This window comes from Hevea brasiliensis, chromosome 14, assembly GCF_030052815.1.
Source record: "Hevea brasiliensis isolate MT/VB/25A 57/8 chromosome 14, ASM3005281v1, whole genome shotgun sequence".
NCBI classification, from domain to species: domain Eukaryota; kingdom Viridiplantae; phylum Streptophyta; class Magnoliopsida; order Malpighiales; family Euphorbiaceae; genus Hevea; species Hevea brasiliensis.
The window spans coordinates 88484908-88505377 of NC_079506.1; the positions used below are offsets into that span (position 1 = coordinate 88484908).

At 29.7% G+C, this 20470-nt stretch overlaps 1 protein-coding gene and 1 long non-coding RNA gene across 4 annotated transcripts; one reads left to right on the forward strand and one right to left on the reverse strand.

Moving 5' to 3' along the window:
- Positions 1-746: 746 nt before the first annotated feature.
- On the reverse strand, positions 747-2030 carry LOC110633319 (uncharacterized). Of its 2 annotated transcripts, none has more exons than XR_002490804.2 (2): positions 1910-2030; positions 747-1701 (listed from the first exon to the last, which is right to left on the reverse strand). It is a non-coding gene; the product is annotated as an uncharacterized LOC110633319 (long non-coding RNA). The 2 variants fall into 2 exon arrangements; XR_002490803.2 differs by having other exon boundaries at positions 747-1717.
- Positions 2031-10550: 8520 nt separating this feature from the next.
- Positions 10551-13741, forward strand: LOC110633282 (uncharacterized). 2 transcript variants are annotated; one of them, XM_058133721.1, is made up of 6 exons: positions 10551-10738; positions 10771-10845; positions 11056-11142; positions 11220-11318; positions 12706-12898; positions 13222-13741. In XM_058133721.1, the coding sequence occupies exons 2-6, from the start codon at positions 10819-10821 to the stop codon at positions 13578-13580; spliced, it is 765 nt and encodes a 254-aa protein (XP_057989704.1). In that variant the 5' UTR covers positions 10551-10738; positions 10771-10818; the 3' UTR covers positions 13581-13741. The 2 variants fall into 2 exon arrangements, with proteins under 2 accessions (XP_057989704.1, XP_057989702.1); XM_058133719.1 differs by having other exon boundaries at positions 10553-10738; positions 11050-11142.
- Positions 13742-20470: the final 6729 nt, after the last annotated feature.

Sequence of the window (20470 nt, forward strand, 5' to 3'; positions counted from 1 at the left end):
TTTCATTTGCAAGATCCTTCATGCCCCAACTGCAAGGAAGAGGCTACTTGTTTTCTCTGAGTTTTGCATAAGCCAAAAGCTGTAGTTAATTAATATTAGCTAGTCCATATTATATTCTCCTCTAGCTACTTTTTATTAAACTTCAACCTAGTTCTGCATTAAGGAAAGATGTGAAGGGAAATATTTTCTGCATTAAGCTTGGAGATGATATTTCATCCCTGTTTAGTAAGAAGCTGCAATAAATAAAACTCTCTAAAACCAAGTCCTCCTAAGGCTTTGCTCATACAATGATATTTCCAAACAAAACTTAGCTATTGCTCTAGTAATTTCCCTTCATAAAGACACTGGCAACTTGAGCATAACGTAGTGAAAACGTGTACCCCGGTCGGAACTATTTTAATCAATGTCTCCTTCCTTGCCAATGAGAATAATTGCTTTTTCCATTCATTAAGCCTTTGAAGGACCTTCCCTTTTATCTCCTAGAATGTTTGTTTTTTTGGATTTGTAGACCATTGCCAAAAGCCTTGAACATTTATCGATTAGCTCAACATGCGAGGTTCTCAAACTTTCGCACTTTTTTTCAAAATTTATTTTATTTCTTAATTTATTTTACCATCATTAGTAGTGATTTGATTTGATTCACAGTCTCTTCCTTATAATATACCCCTTGTTAAGGCTAATTCACTAAAAATGCAAGCTGATATGGTAGCAACTAAGAACTGTACACACTTAAGAAAAAAGTAGAGTAGAATGGTAAATCTCAGACTAATGTTTGATTAAAGTTGATAAAATCTTACAAAAACATTTGACATTGAATTAAATCTCTCAAGTCAACTCATAAACTGCAGATATCAATCTAGAGTGGCTCCAAGGCTGACTTGGCAACTTCTTCATCAAATTTTGTCAACTCTTTCTCCATATCTGTTACCTGAGCTTATACTCTCTCCATGCCTTCTTCCCCTTTCTTAATCATTTTCTGCGAGCTCAAAATCACAAATTCAAGCCTGCTTTTCTTTGCTTTGTGATTCTAAGCCTTGATCTTTTACCCTTTTATATATGATTTAGACTACTTTAGCGCTGTCATTACATGTCTTAACTCCACTAATTAATCTTCTCCTCAAAGGAATCACATTATACCCCATGGTCTGCAACTCCTCCATGGTGTTCCACCACTCCCTTACTCTGACCCAAAAACCATTTGCTTGTAGAGAGTTAATTTGTTCTGTAGTTTCTTTGTAAATCTAGTCCAATGAATATATCATGCTCTTTCTTACAAGTTCAGTGATTTCTAAGCTGACAGAAGTGAGGATTTTGAGGGATACTCTAGAAATCACCACTAATGATGAAGTTGTTGCAGGTTCTTGATTTGTTTCTCTTGCTTCTTCCTTCTGTTTGATATGAAATGGAACCAAAGCAGATACTTCACCATTATTGTTATTTTCTTTCCCTGCAGCCTCTACTTTAATTTTACCTGTTTGCAGATCCCATATAACAATGCTTTACTTAATATAGTATCCATCATAAAACAAGACACATACACAAGTAGAGAAAAACAGAGCTCACAGTGGCTTGATTCTGCATTAGTCTCACAGGAATTAGTATTGGATTGGTCAGTGGATGAGAAGCCTCTTGTTCTAGCTAAACGATGTCGTCGAGTTTTTCAGCTATACGCTTTTCCGCCATTTGTTGCTGTAAATGAACCTGAATTGAATGGAGTCTATTGACTTCTTGTTAATTGGCATCAAATAAATCAGAAATTTCCATGAAATCAGTTAAAAAAGAAAAGAAAAGCACAAAACTGCAAGACTTGTGCTAAATCAATTCTCTTTAGCGAAATTTTCCAGACGGCCCCTATATATGCTAGAGCCTAGAGGTACATTTTATGATAGAGAGGAAGAATGGTGCTTACAAGAAGACGATGATGGTGCTGAACCAAAGAGAGAGAATCCTGAGTCAGTCATGGCTGGTGAAGACAAGATCTATTGGGTTATAATTTCTTGAACTGGGAGGCTGCACACGGTTGTTTGTAATTCAAATCTTATAAAAAAAAAAAAAATTATCCACGTCATAGGGGGGAGCTAGCTTATCCAATTTTTTTGTAAAAATAAAAATATTCCATATATATTGTGTTAATTACTGATATAATGTTATAAAAATAAATTTTCATTCCATCAAAGCCTTTAAAATATTATTATATTTAATAAATTTTTACTTATTATTTTGATAATTATTGTACTTACATAATTAGTATTTAAATTAATAATTATTTAACTTATTATTTTGATAATTCACATGTTATATAGGAAAATTTTAATGTATATGTTAGTTTGTTGTGAAATTGACATTTATATTAATTATTGCAATTTTTTATTGTGAGAACTCATCAATTTCAAAATTAAATGGAATATCATTTGTTGAATTGAACGTGCGTTGCACGTTTTTAAACTCGTTATAATTGCTCATAATCAATTATAATATTTTGAAATATTAAATTTTTAAAATTTAAAGTAAAAATTAAAAAATGATTTTTTATTAAAAGATTCTAAGTTTATCTCGCAATAATAATAAGAATAATTATTATTTTCATACTTTTGTTGAAAAAATACTGTAAAATGATCACAATCTCTTATATATATAATATACTAGGTATAGTAAATTCTAATTATTTTATCTCTATATGTTTTCTTTAAATACAAATCAAAATTCAATTAAAGAGATAAAATTATTAAGAAGATTATAGTATTATTCATAATTTATAAAATTATTTAAAGAAAAGTTAATTCAAATATAAAAGTAATATATATATATATATATATATATATATATATATATATATATATATATATATATATTTGTGTGTGTGTATATATATTATTTTTAATTATTGAATTACTAAATTATTATTTTTATTTACAATATAATTATTTATAATAAAATAACAACAAAATATATAATTTAGGCGAAAGGCTCATTTTGCACCATAAGCTATTACCCAATAGTCATTTTGCACTCTAAACTTTTTTTTGGTCCAATTGACCCCCTAACTATTTAAAATGGGTTGGATTACACCAAATGTAATAGAAGTTAAACGATATTAATCATTCAAGTGATGCTGTATCTCCCTATTCTCAGTCTCTGGCGAGAACAAATGCAGAGGGTTCTAATGAGAATAATCAGCAGTAGCCCCTACGTAGTCATAACTCTTCAAGGAAAACAGAGGAATCATCTCATAGAAAGAACTCATTCAGTGAAATCCATCCAAATTCCCTTGTATATTTGCAAGCAATCGAAAACAACAATAATAGCAGCAGTAAAGTGCAAACCAGAAATAAGGAAACTGAAGGACAAGCAGTGATAAAGGAATCTATCAGTGTCCTAAATCAAGTGTACATCTATTTGCTGCTTTTAGTTGCTTTGTCGCAATTTCCATACATGTTTTATCATATTCTTTTTGTATTGCTAGCAAAAAGTATAGTGAAATTTGATTTTAGAACCATTTCTTTGTTTTTTCAGGCTCAAATGCTAAAGCCAAATGCTGAGATAAACAACAGACTAGTTGCTCAAGGGACTAATTGTTGAGATAAATTTTGACAACCATCTCTGAACTTATCTAGTATAATATTATAGTCTTTCAACTTAAAAATGTAACATAAAATCCCTTCAACTTTTAAATTTTGTACAGTAAAATCCCTCTATCATCTAATTGTCGGTTTTTCAGTTAGACGCTGACCTGAACAGTTCTAGCATGGAGCTTAATTAATATTTCTCTTTTCTCTCTCAAGTTATGTGTAAATTGAATCATTTTTCTCACTGTAAACAGAATAATTTTTCAGGTGCAGAGAGAATAATTTTACATTTTGAATAAGAGAGAAGAGAGAAATGTTGACTAAGAGCCATGCGGGAGCTGTTCACATTAATTTTCAACTGAAAAATCAATAATTGAAAGTTAGAGGGATTTTACTGTGCAAAATTTAAAAGTTTAGAGGATTTTATGTTACGTTTTAAAGTTTAAGGACTGTAGTGTTATAACCATATAAGTTCAGGGATAGTTATTAAAATTTATCCCTAATTGTAGAGAAAGCAGCAACATTGTGAAAGAAGCACTAGTAATTACGGAAGAGACTGAAGTATAGGTACATATTAGCACATTGATAGCTTCAGAAGTTGACTTGAAGCTTCAAACACTAACAAGAAGTAGGCCAGCCAAGAAATCTCAGGACCTAGACTTCAATCCTGAAACTTTGTTGAATCCTAACCCATCTTATACTGCGTTATTGCTTGAAGACATACAGAATTTTCACCAAAAAAACACCACCATCTCCCATTCATTTTCAATTCCACCATCTGTCACCAAGGCGATTCCCTAATTGCTTCTGTCAAGAAGAGGAGATGACAGTAAGGTAGTTGTAAATCAACGTCCGTCCATGGCCATGTAACCACGTGACCTTTCCTCGGCTTTGTCTATATTGGTTTATGTCAATTGTAGTTTTGAATAGACATTTTAAATAGTTAAGAGGGGTCAATTGGACAAAAAAAAAACTTTAGGGTGTAAAATGGGCCTTTGGCCTATAATTTATTTAATTAAATATTTACATTAAAAAATTTATTTATAATAATTCAAAATTTATAAGGATTGTTATATAGAATACGTGAGAATATAAGGTCAATAAATATCCCTCAATAAAAACCATTGTTGCTTATTTCAATATCTTTTGAAAATTATTTTAGTACACTTGATTTCCTCTCTTCATACATATTTTTATATATGTCATAAATAAATTAATAATTTAATATATAATAATTTTATATTTATTATAATTGTCAATTCTTTTATTTGTATGTATCTTCCCATTCGTTATTCTTTCCTTTTCAAGATATATTTATATTAATTTCTAAGCTATAATAGAGTTGTATTATATATATATATATATATATATATATATATATATATATATATATATATATATATAAATCTATCATTTATTTTCCAAGATTAAAGCATGATGAATTTTTTTTTTTAAAATCAAAATTAAAAATAATAATTATAACTAAAAAATAAAAATAACAAAATAGAAACATCATAGAGCAATTGAAAATTTTACCAATATTGGAAGGAGTTCCTCACAAGTAATTATAGATTTAAAACCGTAAAATGATACGTACAATTCTTCTTATTTTAATATATTATATAGAAAATTCATGGAATTAAAATTACATTCACCATGGCTTCTCCTCAATCCAACGTTGTTGTTGTGAGCTTTCAATCTGGATTCTTTTGCAACAAAAGATATAATCTGCACGGACTGATTTGATATAGCAAAAAAAAAAAGGAAATTATATTATTACTTATTAAATAAAATTAGTGAATCTATTATAGTTGAATCTGGAATAAGCCTACACATGAAGCCCTTAGCTGTTTCTCTATACATATGAAGCTCAAGATTCTCCTTGACATCCCTTTTACATGAATTATGGTTATCCTGGATAATAGAACCCACTCTAAAAGCAAGAAAGCTTCAACTTAGTTGGTTTCAATCCACATAACATTAGCATGTTTGACATTGCAAGTAATATTATATGTTCTCAACACAAATTTCTGTTACAACAAATAAAATAAGCGATGCTCACACTGTAGGAGCTTTTATAATTAAGTATCAACAAAATTGAAGAGATGTTGAGCATGCATGACAAGCAAATTAGAATAAAAGGAGTTGATTTTCTTAAACACAAGCAATGTTGATGCCATTGCAGTTATAGCTTTTGCTGCTCATAGATTCTTGGGAAAGATATATCAACTTGTATTGGCAGCCTTTTCTATGTCATGGTTTTGGTTTTTGCCAACACTTCGTGATCCAAATTAGAATAACCCACCTTCAAATAAAGAAATTTAGAGTAAGATATTTATAAAAGCCAATTAAAATATGAATTCAAAGTAAATAAGAGATCAGACCAAGTGGGCAACTTGGATATATATAGAGTACATTTAGAGAAGAATCGACATTGATGAGATGATCAATGATCTACTTCAACCATCCCTGAGCATGCCACAATTGTTTCGTTGTATTCATATGCGCTCCATATCCTTTCTAGAGTTTCCCACTCTATAGATTTGCTGCATCCAACTTTTAAAGAGTTTTTCATGCCACAAATTTGTTTAATGACAGATCTACTTTATACAAGTAAGGAAACATTGTCAAACACAACAACTTACAAAGACCATTAACAATTATTGCAAAAAATATTTAAACCCAATTAATATACATTGGCAACAAATTCAATATTTTAAAAAATTATCGAGGTTTATTCTTGCATATGTATACTACATATTAAGTTGGTTCTAATTAAACTTGAATTTAGCCCTTCATTATCATAATATTTTGCTGAGTTGGCACAAAATTAAGCTTGGCCACCATGCCAAAAGCTTTTGTATAATCTAAATTAAAGAACTAGCAATATCAATAACAAAAATCACAAGCAAACTGCCATATATCTCAAACACTTTACATTGGGACTCACTCCACTGTTGTTGCACAACTCAGTAGCGAGGAGCAGAAAAAGGAAAAAAAAAATGTTTAGATGTAGCTTTTTTAGATAAATGTTAGTTGCAAATCCACTATTCTCTTGCAGCCATGGAAATTCCCCACATCTAGAAGATGGAAGGGTAAAGTTGGAAGTCATCTTCTTGAGCTCATCGTGACATTCCCTATCTAAGACCAAGCACATCCATGAAATTCAATAATCATCTACCAAAGAAAATTGTAAACTAAAATAAATCAAGAAACCAATTAATCCTTTGTCATAGCAAATGCATTCATCATGTTCTGCTCCTTGATCACATGCTCAATCTGCAAAATAACATTTATAAGTGTACAAACAGAGAAAAAGAGTATAGAAGGGAACAATGAGTTACAAGAAGAAAATAAAAATAAAAATGATAAAATTTATTCATCAAATATAATTTTATTTTATTCAGAATTACTTATCAAATTAAGTTATTAAATTAAGATAGGTTAATGTGGTGCAACTATATAATTATATTTTAATAAAATTACAATTTCCACTTTATTTTTTTTAGTTTTATAATATTTTTATTTTATTTTTTATATAGTCAATTAAATTTAGTTTTTTTATTAATTTAAACAGTAAAAAATATAATTGTAAATAATTTAAGGAACTAAGGGTATTTTTGGTAAACCAAATGTTCCCCTTCCCCTATATATATATATATAATTATAATTATAGAATTACTATATTAAAAATTATAATATGTTTTTTTAGTACAAGTAGAATTATTATTAAAATAGAATTATTATTAAAATTTTAATTTATATTAATTATTGTAATATTAAAATTTAAAATTATTAGATATTTAGTGGAAAATATTTCACCGTTAAAGGTTATTAGCGACAATATAGTATATTATAAAATTGACATCATAAAAAATTTAATAACAAATTTTCTATCGCTAAAAGATTAGCAACGATAATGTTTGGAAGGCACAATTGCTAAAATTATTAATGATGTATCTTTTTATTGCTAAATAATATTAGCAATGAATTTATATAATTAGTTATATGTTATTGTTTTTTATATGCATTTTTGGCAACGAATTATTTATCTGTCGTTATAAATATATTTTCTTATATTTTTTGTAAACAGTAGATAGATTAGTAATATTTTTTTATTTTTATTTATTAGTTTTTTTATCTCAGTTGAAGTTAAATATAAATAGAAGTAAGAATTTTAAATTTATATAAGTTCTAAAATTAAAAATTTTAAATTTGTACAAACTTTAAATTTATACAATAACATAAATTAAATTATATGTAATTATCATCATTGATTGCAAATAATTGATTACTCGTCTTACAACAGCTTGAAATTAAACGGCAGCAGGCTTGACATTCGAATCAATTAAATAATGGATAAGTCCAAGCTAAATTAGACTCATACTTGATAACTGAACAAGTATCTCTCTTCACATAAGGGTGGCGAAATCAACTCCATGAAGAATTAGGAATCCTCTTCTTATTTGGTTTAGATTGTTTTCAGCGGCACTGTGTGTATATATACCTTCTGTGTAAGCCAATTTGTGGTACTGGTAATAACTTGATCAGAAGTTCATAGCTAGTGTTTTCTTTCTCCCAACATCATGGCAAAAGCCTCTGTGGTAACAACACAAATCTCCTTCGCCTCCGCTGCTTCCATCATTGCCACGAAGCTTCAATATTCCTCCACCAAGAATACCGCTGCCATCAACGACATGAAAGCTCGAGATTGGACGCCTGTGGATGATGACATTGAGGTTTACCTGTGTGAGTTTCTTGACAAATACCCAACACCCAGAAAAGAGGTTGATGCTTTCATTCATAAGATCCTTCATGCCCCAACTGCAAGGAAGAGGCTGCCTGTGTTCTCTGAGTTTTGCACCAGGCAAGCTCGAGATAGGACGACCATGGATGATGATATTGAGGTTTAGCTGTGTAAGTTTCTTGAGAAATACCCAACACCCAGAAAAGGAGTTGATGCCTCCTTGTTCGTTAAAATCCCAATTGAGCTGTTTGTTGTAATTTTTCCTGCTTTTTCTTGTCAGTTATGTCTGTTGTAGTTAGTTTGGTTGTAGAAGGAGGCCCCTGTTTTTGGAGCCTAAAACCTATCATAAGTTTGGCTGCTGTTTTGTACTCGTGATATTAATTAATTTTAGGGACTTTTTTTGGATCATCGTTCTAGATTGGCTATTCTAAACCGACATGCCTGGAAAAATATCTTCAATGTTGTAGCTGAAAGGTTAGATGGTATTTTTGATCAAATCTCCAAGATTTCATGGCTCGGTTGCAGCCTTAGATTTCAGGAAGTTAGTTGATGGTGGTGATTGATCACTGGATTATTGTTATTATTATTTTTTTTAATCTTCCTGGAATTAAGAATTTAATTCATGTGATCAGTATATGAAGATTTTAATCAATTCAAAGAAATGTTAATTGTTGTTTAATGTTGAATGGAGTTTATTCTTTAAAATTTTAGTTCTATGTTGAATCCCAAACTTTGGCTACATAAGGGAAATTGAATAGAATTTCTTAGTTCATCTTTAAAATTTTTCCAACAGGAAGAGGTAGATTAGAGTACATAAATTTCCAAAAATTTTGAATGGTGAATCTCTGTTTACAATTCTAATATTGGTCTCTCTTGGAATTATGCGGTCTCTAGGAGTCTCCACATAACATGAAATTCCAGTTTCAGCACAGATACCTACCATTCTTGTATCCTTCCTCCTCCTGTTTCTTCATCAGATATTGATCCACAACATCCACTACTGAATTAGGCAGTGCCATTCCAGTGAAATTGTGAAGGTTCAGGCCTTCCTGAAACATGTAATCAGTTGATCTCTTTGCTGTAAACTTTTCCAGCAGAAGAATCCCAAAACTATAGGCATCTCCTTGAATGTTTGCACCTTTGTCCATGCCATTCTATGCATAAACATGCAGAATATATTTATATATTTATATATGTAATAGAAGAAATTTTATTTTCATTCATTATATATTTATATATCATAAAAAAAATTATACCTTTCATAAATTAGGCTATTTTTAGATTGATAGATATTTATTTTTCTTCTATAATATGATTAAATTTTTATTATTTAAATTCATCAATCTTTTAAATACCATTTTTAGGTGACTAATTTGCCAAAAATCCACCTTATGTGCTCTAATCTCTCAATTTTAAATAAAAAAAATTATAAGAATTTAATTCAATTAATTTTTTTATCAATTTTTATATTTAAAATCAAATAATTTAATTTTTTTTAACTTAAAAAATATTATTTTCAAAAAAATTTCTTAAAACTTAGTTATTATGTTCATTTCTGTGGACAATAAAATAAAAACTTGTGTGTTAGATTTATGGATTTTAATTTGGATTAAATACTGAATTTAAATTTTAATTAAATCTAATATATTATTATAAAACTCCAAAAAGTAAAAAAATTTAAAATAATTAATTATATTATTTAAAATTTTAATTCAACCTAATAAAATTTTATTATTGAATACTTACATCTATTTTAAATTTAAAAATTAAATTTTTTTTCATTAACTAAATAAGATATTTTCAAGTTTATGAATTTCAAGATCAATATTTGAAATTCAAATTTCACATTTAAATTCATAAATTCAAACGCAGCCTCAAAGATTTTACTCAATTTAGTTATTTTCATTTAAAAATTTTAAAAAAACTTAAGACACTGATATTATTATATAATTATTTTGTTATTTGATATTATGAGTTTCTGACTAATTACTCCATATAAAATCTGATTAGTAATACTTTTAAAATTATTATTAAAGAAAATATTTTTAAAAATATATTAATTAAAAATATTAAAAATAATTTCAAATTAAATTTATGAATTTTAGTTTTTTTTAATTATTTAAATAAATAGTATTTAAAATAATTTTTTCTGAAATTTAATTTTAGCCTCAGTTAATATGAGAAAAAAAATATAAATTAAAAAATGACTAAAAAAAAAACTACTTAGCTATTCACACGAAGTGGGAAGCGGGAACTTTTTGCCTGTGTTCTTCTGGTTTCGCGGTGTGGACCGTGCAGTCACGAGTCACAAAACAGGGAAAGTAAGGTGTCAAAGAAACTGGAAACGCAATCAATCAAATCTTCCCAAATTGGAAGGTAAAAAAAGAAGAGTTGTTGTGGCTAGAGGCTTGATTTGAGTTCATAGGTAGGTTCCGTTGCTTTTTGCTCCATTCATAGGTAGGTTCCGTTGCTTTTTGCTCCATTGATCTCCTTCTCTACCTCCTTATGGCTCCACGGGGACGTACCAAGAAGGTACAGGCACTTTCTCTCGCTTTCCTACTGTTTTCCTTTATTTTTCTTCATATGGGTCATTTTCATTCTCATGATCACGTAAACCATTGTTCAAATTAGACCCCTCACTTCAGTTCTCTTAATGATTTTTGCATAATTATGTGGCTTTCTCTCGTTTTCCCTTTCTTTCTGACTTTCTTTTTGGGTTGCTTTTTGTCACCCAAGGGTCAGATGCGTATGGATGCAGCTCTTGATGCAATGATGAGCTATGGGTTCCCTGAGGAACTGATTGTCACTACAGTGAAAGAGCTTTTGGATGTGGGTTTGTTTTGTTTTTGGAAGGAAATAGGTTTTTGGGTTTTCAAAAATTAATTTTGGGTTTTCTTCTGTTTCAGGTTTATGGTATGGATGGATGGCCATTTATTGAAGAGGCTTCATATAGAGTCCTGCTTGACAGTATTCTTGAAAAGGTTGAGAAGGAGGCAAAGGAAAAGGTAAAATTTTTATTTGATAAGCTTTACTTGTTTATATATCCTATATATGATTGATTTCCTTCTGTTCCTTTTTGGATAGCTATGTGATGTTATAGACCTAATCTGTCAAGAAAATTTTGAAAAGGGTTGTGAAATATTGTGGTGATTTCCTTGTAAGTAAATAAGCAATTCCCATTCCTTTTTGGTGAGTGTACAGTGTTATGCCAAAATGACATTATGTGTATCGAAGACTGGTATGATTAAGTTGGAGAATTTAGATTTTAGGTTATCACAAGCCTGAGCAGACAAACTAATCTGAGACTGAACAAGCTGCTCCTTGGAATTTAAGTCAGTCCTGGAATTGATGTGCTGTAGTATCACTTTAGAATCTGTCAATTGACTGATTTCTTTAATTCTGGGGGAAAAACAGCTTGTCATTGTTATCTGTGGACTATAGTTCTGCAGGAGCCATTTGATGCTTTGTGCTTTCCTACCAAGCTTTCTACAGTGGGGTAGGTTGGGTTGGGTTTTGAAGAGGTGTGGGGTTGTGCAAGATGGGTATTATAAGGGGCTTGCTGGATACCCTGTTGAATGCTTTTCAAGAAAGCTTCAAGAGCAAGTTATGTTTCTGAAGGACTCTTTCAACTTCTGTATTCACTTTTCTGAAAAATTTCTACGAAGCATTTTGTGTGCTAAGTGCTAACAAAAAAGATTAGCTCAAAAACAGGTAGCTTGTTTCTTGATTTCATGGGGAATCAATAATATAAGCCTATGCTAATAGTTAATATACACTAATAAAGATGATAATCTGATGCATGATATCTAATAAAGTTTTTGTCCATGAAATTCATTTATGTCAAAGCCCATTTTCTTTGTCCTGAAGCAATCTCTATGAGCATCTGTGTGTGTGTGTGTGTGTGTGTGTGAGTGCATGCGTGCGTGCGCACATGCATACAAAAAGTCAGGTCTAAGTTACATTTATGCCTTGCCTTGCTCTGACCATCTCTTGGATAATTTCTTGTTGTTGCTGGTAAGTTTAGCATGACTTGCCATCTCTAGTCTGAACTTATATGGTCTACTGAAAATTTTATGGTGGGTGATTTATGTTTTAAAAAAAGATGTTTGTTATGCTCTTGGAATGAATTGCAAGTTGCTATATCATTATCAAGGTGTTTTGCATTGACAGAATTGATAGCACTCTTCATATATCTTCTTTAATGCTATACAATTGTTGACTATTAATATGATTGTGTTGAGTTAGTTTATACTTTGGTAGTACGACACATGCCGCCATCAATGCTGTGATAAATTTTTTTAACCATGATTTCTAAATGTGAATTGGTTGAGATGTTGACTGTCTTTCTTGTTTTCCTCTTTCGTTCTTTCTTTTACTTTGTCCCCATCTAAGGGTGATTCCCCGCCAAGCGGTGGCAGAGATGGGAACAACACCAAAGCATCATGTGCTGGGCCATCAAGCGAGGCTCTTGTACATACATACTCTAGTGAGGACGCTTTGTTGCAGTCTAATGTAAATCTGGATATTGCATCAGATACTGATAACAATAAGGCTCCAGTCACTGCATTACGGGCTGATGGATTTGGTAATGGGCTTCCCATCCTTTTCTTAAAGCTTAGCATGTGATATGTGAGCGTTGCCCACTGTTTCAGCCATATGGTTCTAGCCTCCTTTATGTTGTGTGTTTTAATGTATTTTATTTTGCACATTTAGCTAGTACCATGAATATTTTGGAAAGTGTTGGATTTTGGATGCGTTACAAAATAATGTCTTTAGATTTCTTTTATACAGCAACATTCAAGAATGAAGTGCCTCTTATTGTGACAGTTGACAAGAATAAAGCAGAACTTCATCCAAATATACTCTGAATTTTGCTTTCTTTTCCTTAGTTCAGCTTTTCTTTTGCAGAATGTAATACTTGTCCACCAGAAGCTGAAGTAGAAGGAAATACTTGGAAGGACATCAACTTAGATCAAGGCTCCAGGGAACAGCAAATGAGCAACTCAAATGGAAATTTTCATGCTGTTCCCAAACTTGGAAGCAGCAGCCACTCTGTTCAACATGATATTTGCTCCCCAGAACGAGTGGATGCTCTTCCAAGGCGAAGCCGTAGACCTTTCCATGGATGGATTAGTAGTGATGATGAGGAGGAACTTGTGGAACTAACACCAGCACCATTGCACGAGACATTAGCAAAGATATTATATACAACAGATGTTTCCAAGAATCGCAAGAGAAGATGGGACGTAAGGCCTGAAGATATGTAAACTTTCCTAGCACTATCTTTATGGTTGCAAGAAACATGAAGATCTGGGGATTAAACTAGTTTCTCCCTACTGTTTTTGTATATAGTTAGGCATCTTTAAAAGAACTTTTAGACAAGAAACATTTGGGGTTTTGAATTGTTGAATGGTCAGTTCTTGTTCAAGGATTTTAGCAAGTTCTTTACAATGCAAAGAAAATATGCACGGGATGGAGCATATCTTTGATCTCACGTATAGGTCTAACATCAAAATGGTCCTTTATAATAAATTAATAATGCAAACTAAGACGGGATGATTTTTTCACATCAAATAATTATTCTCTTAAAAAAAAAAAGTTATAAATATATGATATAAGCATGTGTTTATTAGTTTAATGGGTACAGGAAATTGATGGGGAGTGTTCCAATGGTACATGCTTCTTTTCTCACAATAAGAGGAGTTTATATTTCATAATTTATGAAATAAATGAATTCTTGCCAGTGTATAGTGTACAAAAAATTAATGTACAGTATCTTATAATTTTCTAACTATTACTACTGCAATAAGTGATGTTGATCGTAATTTATAATTTTTTATTTATATTTTTTCGTATACACTAATAAAAAAATAAAATAGCAGAGAGAGAAGAAAGTGAGAGAAAGAGACAAAGAGTGAGGGTAATTTTGGTATTAAATTGAAATTAGAGTTTAATTTTTATTTTTTATCTTTAACTAATGGGAAATTGGAAGAATTTTGAATGGATGACTAAATTGTTAACATAATTAAATCTCATAGATGCAATTATGACGTTTTAATATTTTATTTATCCATAAATAATAGTCATATTTAGAATTTTTAAAATAATTAAAAAAATAACTGAATAACCTCATTTTCATAAAAAAAAAAATACTATTAATTTACTTAATTATTTTTTTTCTAAATTGAGTAATTTATGAATATTAACATAACAAACAGCTGGTTTAATTAAGAAAGATGTGATAATATTAGTTCTAGAAAATTTTATAAATATTTATTGTATTATGTAAATATAAAAGGTAAAATTTGAAAAAAATAATTAATTCTCTTTAGTCTTTTAAATGTGATAGATAATTTTAAATAAAATAAAAAATTAAATATGACCATTATTTATTGACAAAAAGAATAGTTACTATCTTAATACTATAATAAGTAGTCATTAATTATTATAAAATGAGTTATAATATATTAGCATATATTAACTAAATGTATTCATATATTTATATTTATTACACATATTATTTCTATATTATATATAGATAAGAATTTAAATATTTCTATTGTGAAATTTGAAAAAAGTTTGATAAATAAAATCTAATAAAATAAAGTATACAATAATTAAATTAAAATTAAAAAATATATAAATTAAATTATTAATAATTACATACATTAATACAGATAATTCTCTAATTATATAATATATTAAAAGTACTAAAAATTAATATTTTCTTTTATATATATCTATATATATATATTATGTTACCAGGGAGTAGGATTCTGATTTTGTAGAGAGAGTGTGTAATCAGAGCAAGCACAAGGAAGAAGACTAAATACCCTAATTTTGATGGTAAAATTATGAAAAACCCAAATAATCCTTCAAACAAGACGAAATTATCAGAAAACCCACCGGACGGAACTTGTCAATCTAAACACTATTACAACGTGTCAAATTCTGATTGGCAACTTCAGATACTCAAAAAAACTGGAAATGTCATTAGCCGGTATTTAACCGTCGCTCGAAAGAACAATCCGTTTTTGGTTCTTCCCTAGAAATATCTCAGAGAAGACCTATCACCTGAATCTACCGATTTCAAGCCAAAACCTTCTCTTTTTGAAATTTCAATGGAGTTATTGTTCGAATTGAACTGAAGGGACCCTTTTCTTTTGCTTTTTGGACGCTAAAAGATGAGTATTTTAGCTACTTTTCGCGGGAATTTTAGTCCATTGTTGTCTTTGTCATTACAGTGCAGCTCTTGCTCTCGTTTTGAGCTTCGTTCGCGGCCATTCTTAGCTTCTTCGGTTGTTTTTCGGAGGAAGAAACGGTGTCGTTTCAGAGTTTTGAAGTTGTACCTCGTTTCAAGGTAGATTGAATTGGTTTTTCTTTGGTTGAAATGTATTGTAGTAATGCTTAGAAAGAGCTCATTTTAGTTTATTGAATTTAGGTTTTATGGAAAAACAGGGATTGCTTGTAGAGTTACAGAGACGCAGAATGAACCAGATAGCAATAATGATAAGTTTGTGCCCTTCTTATTTTCACTTATTGTACAATTTTGTTTTTGCTGTATTTTGATGTTTATAGCTGTTTGTAGTTTGGCAGCTCAGGCGTTCATAGTTTAGGAGGGAGAGGGGTTTAATACCTGACACCCCTCCCCTACCCGGGCCTCCCCTTTTCAGCTTGATGACTTCATTTGTATTTGCATTCAAGGATTTGCTTGCAAAGAGACTAAGGTTGAATGATCTATATTTGGTTTTGAATCCAAATGATTGAAATTTGGTATGAGATTGGAGTAAGTGGGAATTACGTCGAATTCAAGTCCTAGGTGCTCAATATTAATTGGGAGTTTAATTTCATGACCATTGCTTATAGTCAAATGAGCAGATGAAAGTGCAAAACTAGTGTTTATGATGAGGCTATTCGGAATGTCGTATCTACCAATATAGTGCATAGATGTTGATTTTGAATCTTATTTTATTTTTTAGGGGGGAATGGTTTATGCGTGTATGTTGCCTTTTGACAGTGTTATGCATGGTTGTTATTTAATTTTGAATTTGAATGAATATCTCTAGGAAAAAGAAGGACATGAAGGAGGAGAGGCAGCACCTACCGCAGAATCCCTAGGGCAATCCAATACCCAGCCCGATTCTCAGCCTACAGTTGTAAATCAAATAAACAACAATGGTGGGGAAACTAATGCTGAAGGTGGCACCCAGGTAGTTCTTGTTAATTTCATATGGCAGTAAGATTTTGCATTCTGTATATTACCTTTTTATCACATGATTATTTTAATAATGATGTTTACTCCATGCCAATGGCCGAAATTCACTTGCATTGCCTTTCTCTTAGTATATATAATTTGGTTTTCGTTTGTTTCCCTCCATTTAATGAGATTGTGCTTTTGGGAAACAACAGTCTAACTAATTAACCATTATTGGCTTCTGGTTGCCACATTATATATGATAACAATGGCTTTTACTTTTATCATAACAAGTTTATCTAAAGGATAGAGTTCATGTTCCTGGACATACATCCCTAAAAGTTCATCTAATGCTTTTGGTTTGGGTAACAGGGAACCAATATTAATTCCTATGGTCCTTAATGTGTTAAGTTTCCATTTGAGACAGGATCCTGATGCTGTAGAAGTTGCTAGTGGGTCTCCTCTTCCTGGTGTGAAGGTGATTATAATAGGTTCTAGAATCCTTCCTACATTAGAGGAATAATCTTATTTTCAGTACCTTCTTATATTTTTTGAAAATTGAATTCATAATTTTTGAAAAGATTTTAATATTTTTTAAATAACTTTTTTATATCCTTCAAAAATTTCTTAAAAGAAAGGAATCAATACTTTCTATATTATGAAATATATTAAATTATTAATTCAATGGTTGAATCAAAATTTATTGATCTTTAGCAGATTTTCTGTAAACATATGTGGATGTGATGAATATATTTAAATCTTATTTCTATATTTAAAAAAAATTAAGAAAAAGGAAAAAAAAAAAAAGAATTTCTTGTTGCATGTTGAAGTATATTATAATGTCAAAGCAGAGAAAATTTTTTCATAATTTTCTTTCACATAATCATATTTAGGATTAAATTAACTTTTGATTCATGTAGAGTGTATTAAAGGTAATTGAGAGATGATAGTAGTCTGCAAATTAAATATCTCATGGCATTACCGGTGTTTGATATCAGTGATTCGATATTCTTATTCTTTAAATAAGATTGAGTGTTTAATCCTCATGAATGAAGACTATGATAATTAAAAGCATTTCACTCCTTAATGTACCTATCTGGCACCAACAGAATTAATTCTATTTCGATAAACTAAAAATACCTGTACAATATTAAAAAAGAAAAATTATTAATAAAGCCTTTGTGGGTTATGAACAGAAGCAAACTAAAAGATGGAATTCTCATTCAGGTTCTTGTCAACTTTAGCTTCATCTCTATCAGTATTCTATCCACCATTTTCTCCTCAACAACACTCATTTTCACCTTGATTCCAACTTGGAATCTCTGACACATGAAGCATCTGCATATGTGATTGTGTCTCCTCTCTACTCTTAATTAGAACCAGCATTGATTCCAATTGCCTGAGTAGATGGCTTATGTTCGTTATCTTATAAATTAATTCAGTTAAATTTTATCTCAACTTTCTATTGTCAATTAAAAAATAATTTATCAAAAATTTTGGGTCTCATGAATTAAAATATAATTTGTAATCTTGTCAGCATGCCTATAATCAGCTAATTTGGGTCAATTTAGGTACTAATTGATCTATTGTTAAAATTTATGGATTAAATTGATAAAATTAAAAGATTTGGTTAAGATTGAAGATACACAAAATTTTGATTTTTCAAGTCAATTAGCCTAAAAGAAATAAAAATTAAATATAATTACATAAAAAATAATAAATAAAAGTTTCCATTCTACCCACCCTTTCTTCTCCACACATTTACTCTCTTCTTGCTCAGTCCACCATGCACCTTCATGTATCCATATTCCTAACTTGATCATCTGATTGTCAAATAGGAAGACCTATTTAGCTCTTTAGCCCTGGTCTGTTTTGCATATACCAATGGCTGGAGAAGGAGAATTAAGGAGTAGTCATTCAATTAGGAAGGGAAGATTGCTATTTAGTCTTTATATTTTAGCGAAACTAATTACTTGATTTTGTATTTTAAAAAATATATTATTTAGTTATTGTATTTTGTTTTCGTTCAACTATTTAGTTTGTTTATTAAATTTTTCGTTAGTTAATGCTAATCAAACTACTATCTAGTCCTCTATTTAAAAAAAAAAAACTAATTAGTTAATCTATATATTTTTAAAAATACTATTATTTGGTCGATATATAATGAAACTATTAGTTGATTTCTATATTTTGAAAAATACGATATTTTGAAAACATATTCTTAAATAAAAATAGAAAATTTGCTATGTGGGAATTAAATTTAAATTTACATTTTTTAAAATTATTTAAGTATTTTCATTAAATTTTTTGAACATAATTTTTGTGTTTTCTCAATTAAAAAATAGTTTTCCTTAATTACTTAGAAATTTAGAGAACTAATTAATTTTTTTGTGCATGTAACGTTTTTTACTAAAATATAAAAAACAAAGAAACAATTTGGAGGGAGAAATGCGTGAGCGTAAAAAAGAAGAAACATAAACAGAGGAATAAAGAAGAGTAAGAGACAAATAAAGAAGAGAGAATTAAAATAGTTTAAGTATAAAAAAATAATTATATAACTAAAAATAGTTAATGAAAGCAAATTAATTAGACTAATTAATGTGTTTTTTAAAATATAAGGACTAAATAGAAGTTTAACTAACATTGACTAACGGAAAAATTGATAGAGAGACTAATTGATGGATTAAATAGTGTATTTTTCAAAATAAAGAGAAATAGTTAATTTTGTTAAAATGTAGGGACTAAATAGTAATTTCTCTTCAATTAACCAATCCTTCCTCACCACGTGGTTGTATTCTAAAATAGCAAAGTACTTGGTTGTATTCTAAAATTTCTACTCAATAATAGAAATATTCCACCTGCATTCTAAAATTTTCCAGATTATTAAAGTAAACAAAGCATGGTACACTCACAGATGTAATATTTCTTAATAATACATTTGGATCAAAATCTCATGCATGTCGCCAACTCGTCGTCAAAACAGAGCAGAACAAAGACTCAGTTTGTACAAGTGCCACACTGGTTGCTTGGCTTCATTATCTATCAGTAAGACTTTTAAGGTGGCTGATTTCATTCGTTCAGCTTTATTTCTGATGCAGCCAACGAGTAGCTAGCTTCTCCTGCAGTGGAATTTCCCATATATAATATCGTCTTCATCCCTTTTCTTCTTTCTTCTTCTACTTTTACAATTTTCATAGTTAGTGCTTCCCTAAGAAATAACCAAGATTTGTCTTACGAGAATTCACAGTAAAAAATAAACAATCCTATATATAGGTCTCCAAGAATAATTATTTATATATATATATATATATATATATATATATATTATAGATAAGATCTCACGGCTATTTTTTGAGTTAGATAAAGCCCATGCATGCAAGATCAATTAAAGTGCTGAGTTGATCTTGCATGCATGTGCTTTATCTAACTCAAAAATGAGCTGTGAGATCTTACCTAATATATATATATATATATATATATATATATATATTCTCGAATGCTTATCTATAAACTTAAATTTTTAAATTGAGTGATTACTTGATATGTTATCAAAGTTTTTCAGATCACAAAGTTTAGAATTTGAATCCTAGTCACCTATTTATTAATTGAATAATTCAGCATAAGTTAAAGTGGGTCTATACTATTTACGCTTTAAGTCAAGTGGGTTTTTGTTTGCCAAAGTGTAATAAAAAAATATAAAATTGACACACTCCTCCCAACCCATACGAGCGCGCGCACACACACATATATATATAAAATTGGATTCATAAAACCTCAAATTCGAGATTTTATAGTCTTAAAATCACTTTATTGATATTAACACAACACATATTAAAATCAAATAACATTTTATTACAATGACAAGTGAGACTGAAATTTCAATATTAAAATTGTATCTTTTACAAAAAAATAACTTATATATGAAAAATATTTTTAATAAAACATATTTTTCGTGACATATAT

Coding starts and splice junctions, on each gene's coding strand:
- LOC110633282 (XM_058133719.1), top strand. CDS start 10,819: ATGGCTCCACGGGGACGTACCAAGAAG. Junction 10,846..11,049: donor CACGGGGACGTACCAAGAAG/GTACAGGCACTT, acceptor TTGTCACCCAAG/GGTCAGATGCGTATGGATGC. Junction 12,899..13,221: donor ATTACGGGCTGATGGATTTG/GTAATGGGCTTC, acceptor TTTCTTTTGCAG/AATGTAATACTTGTCCACCA.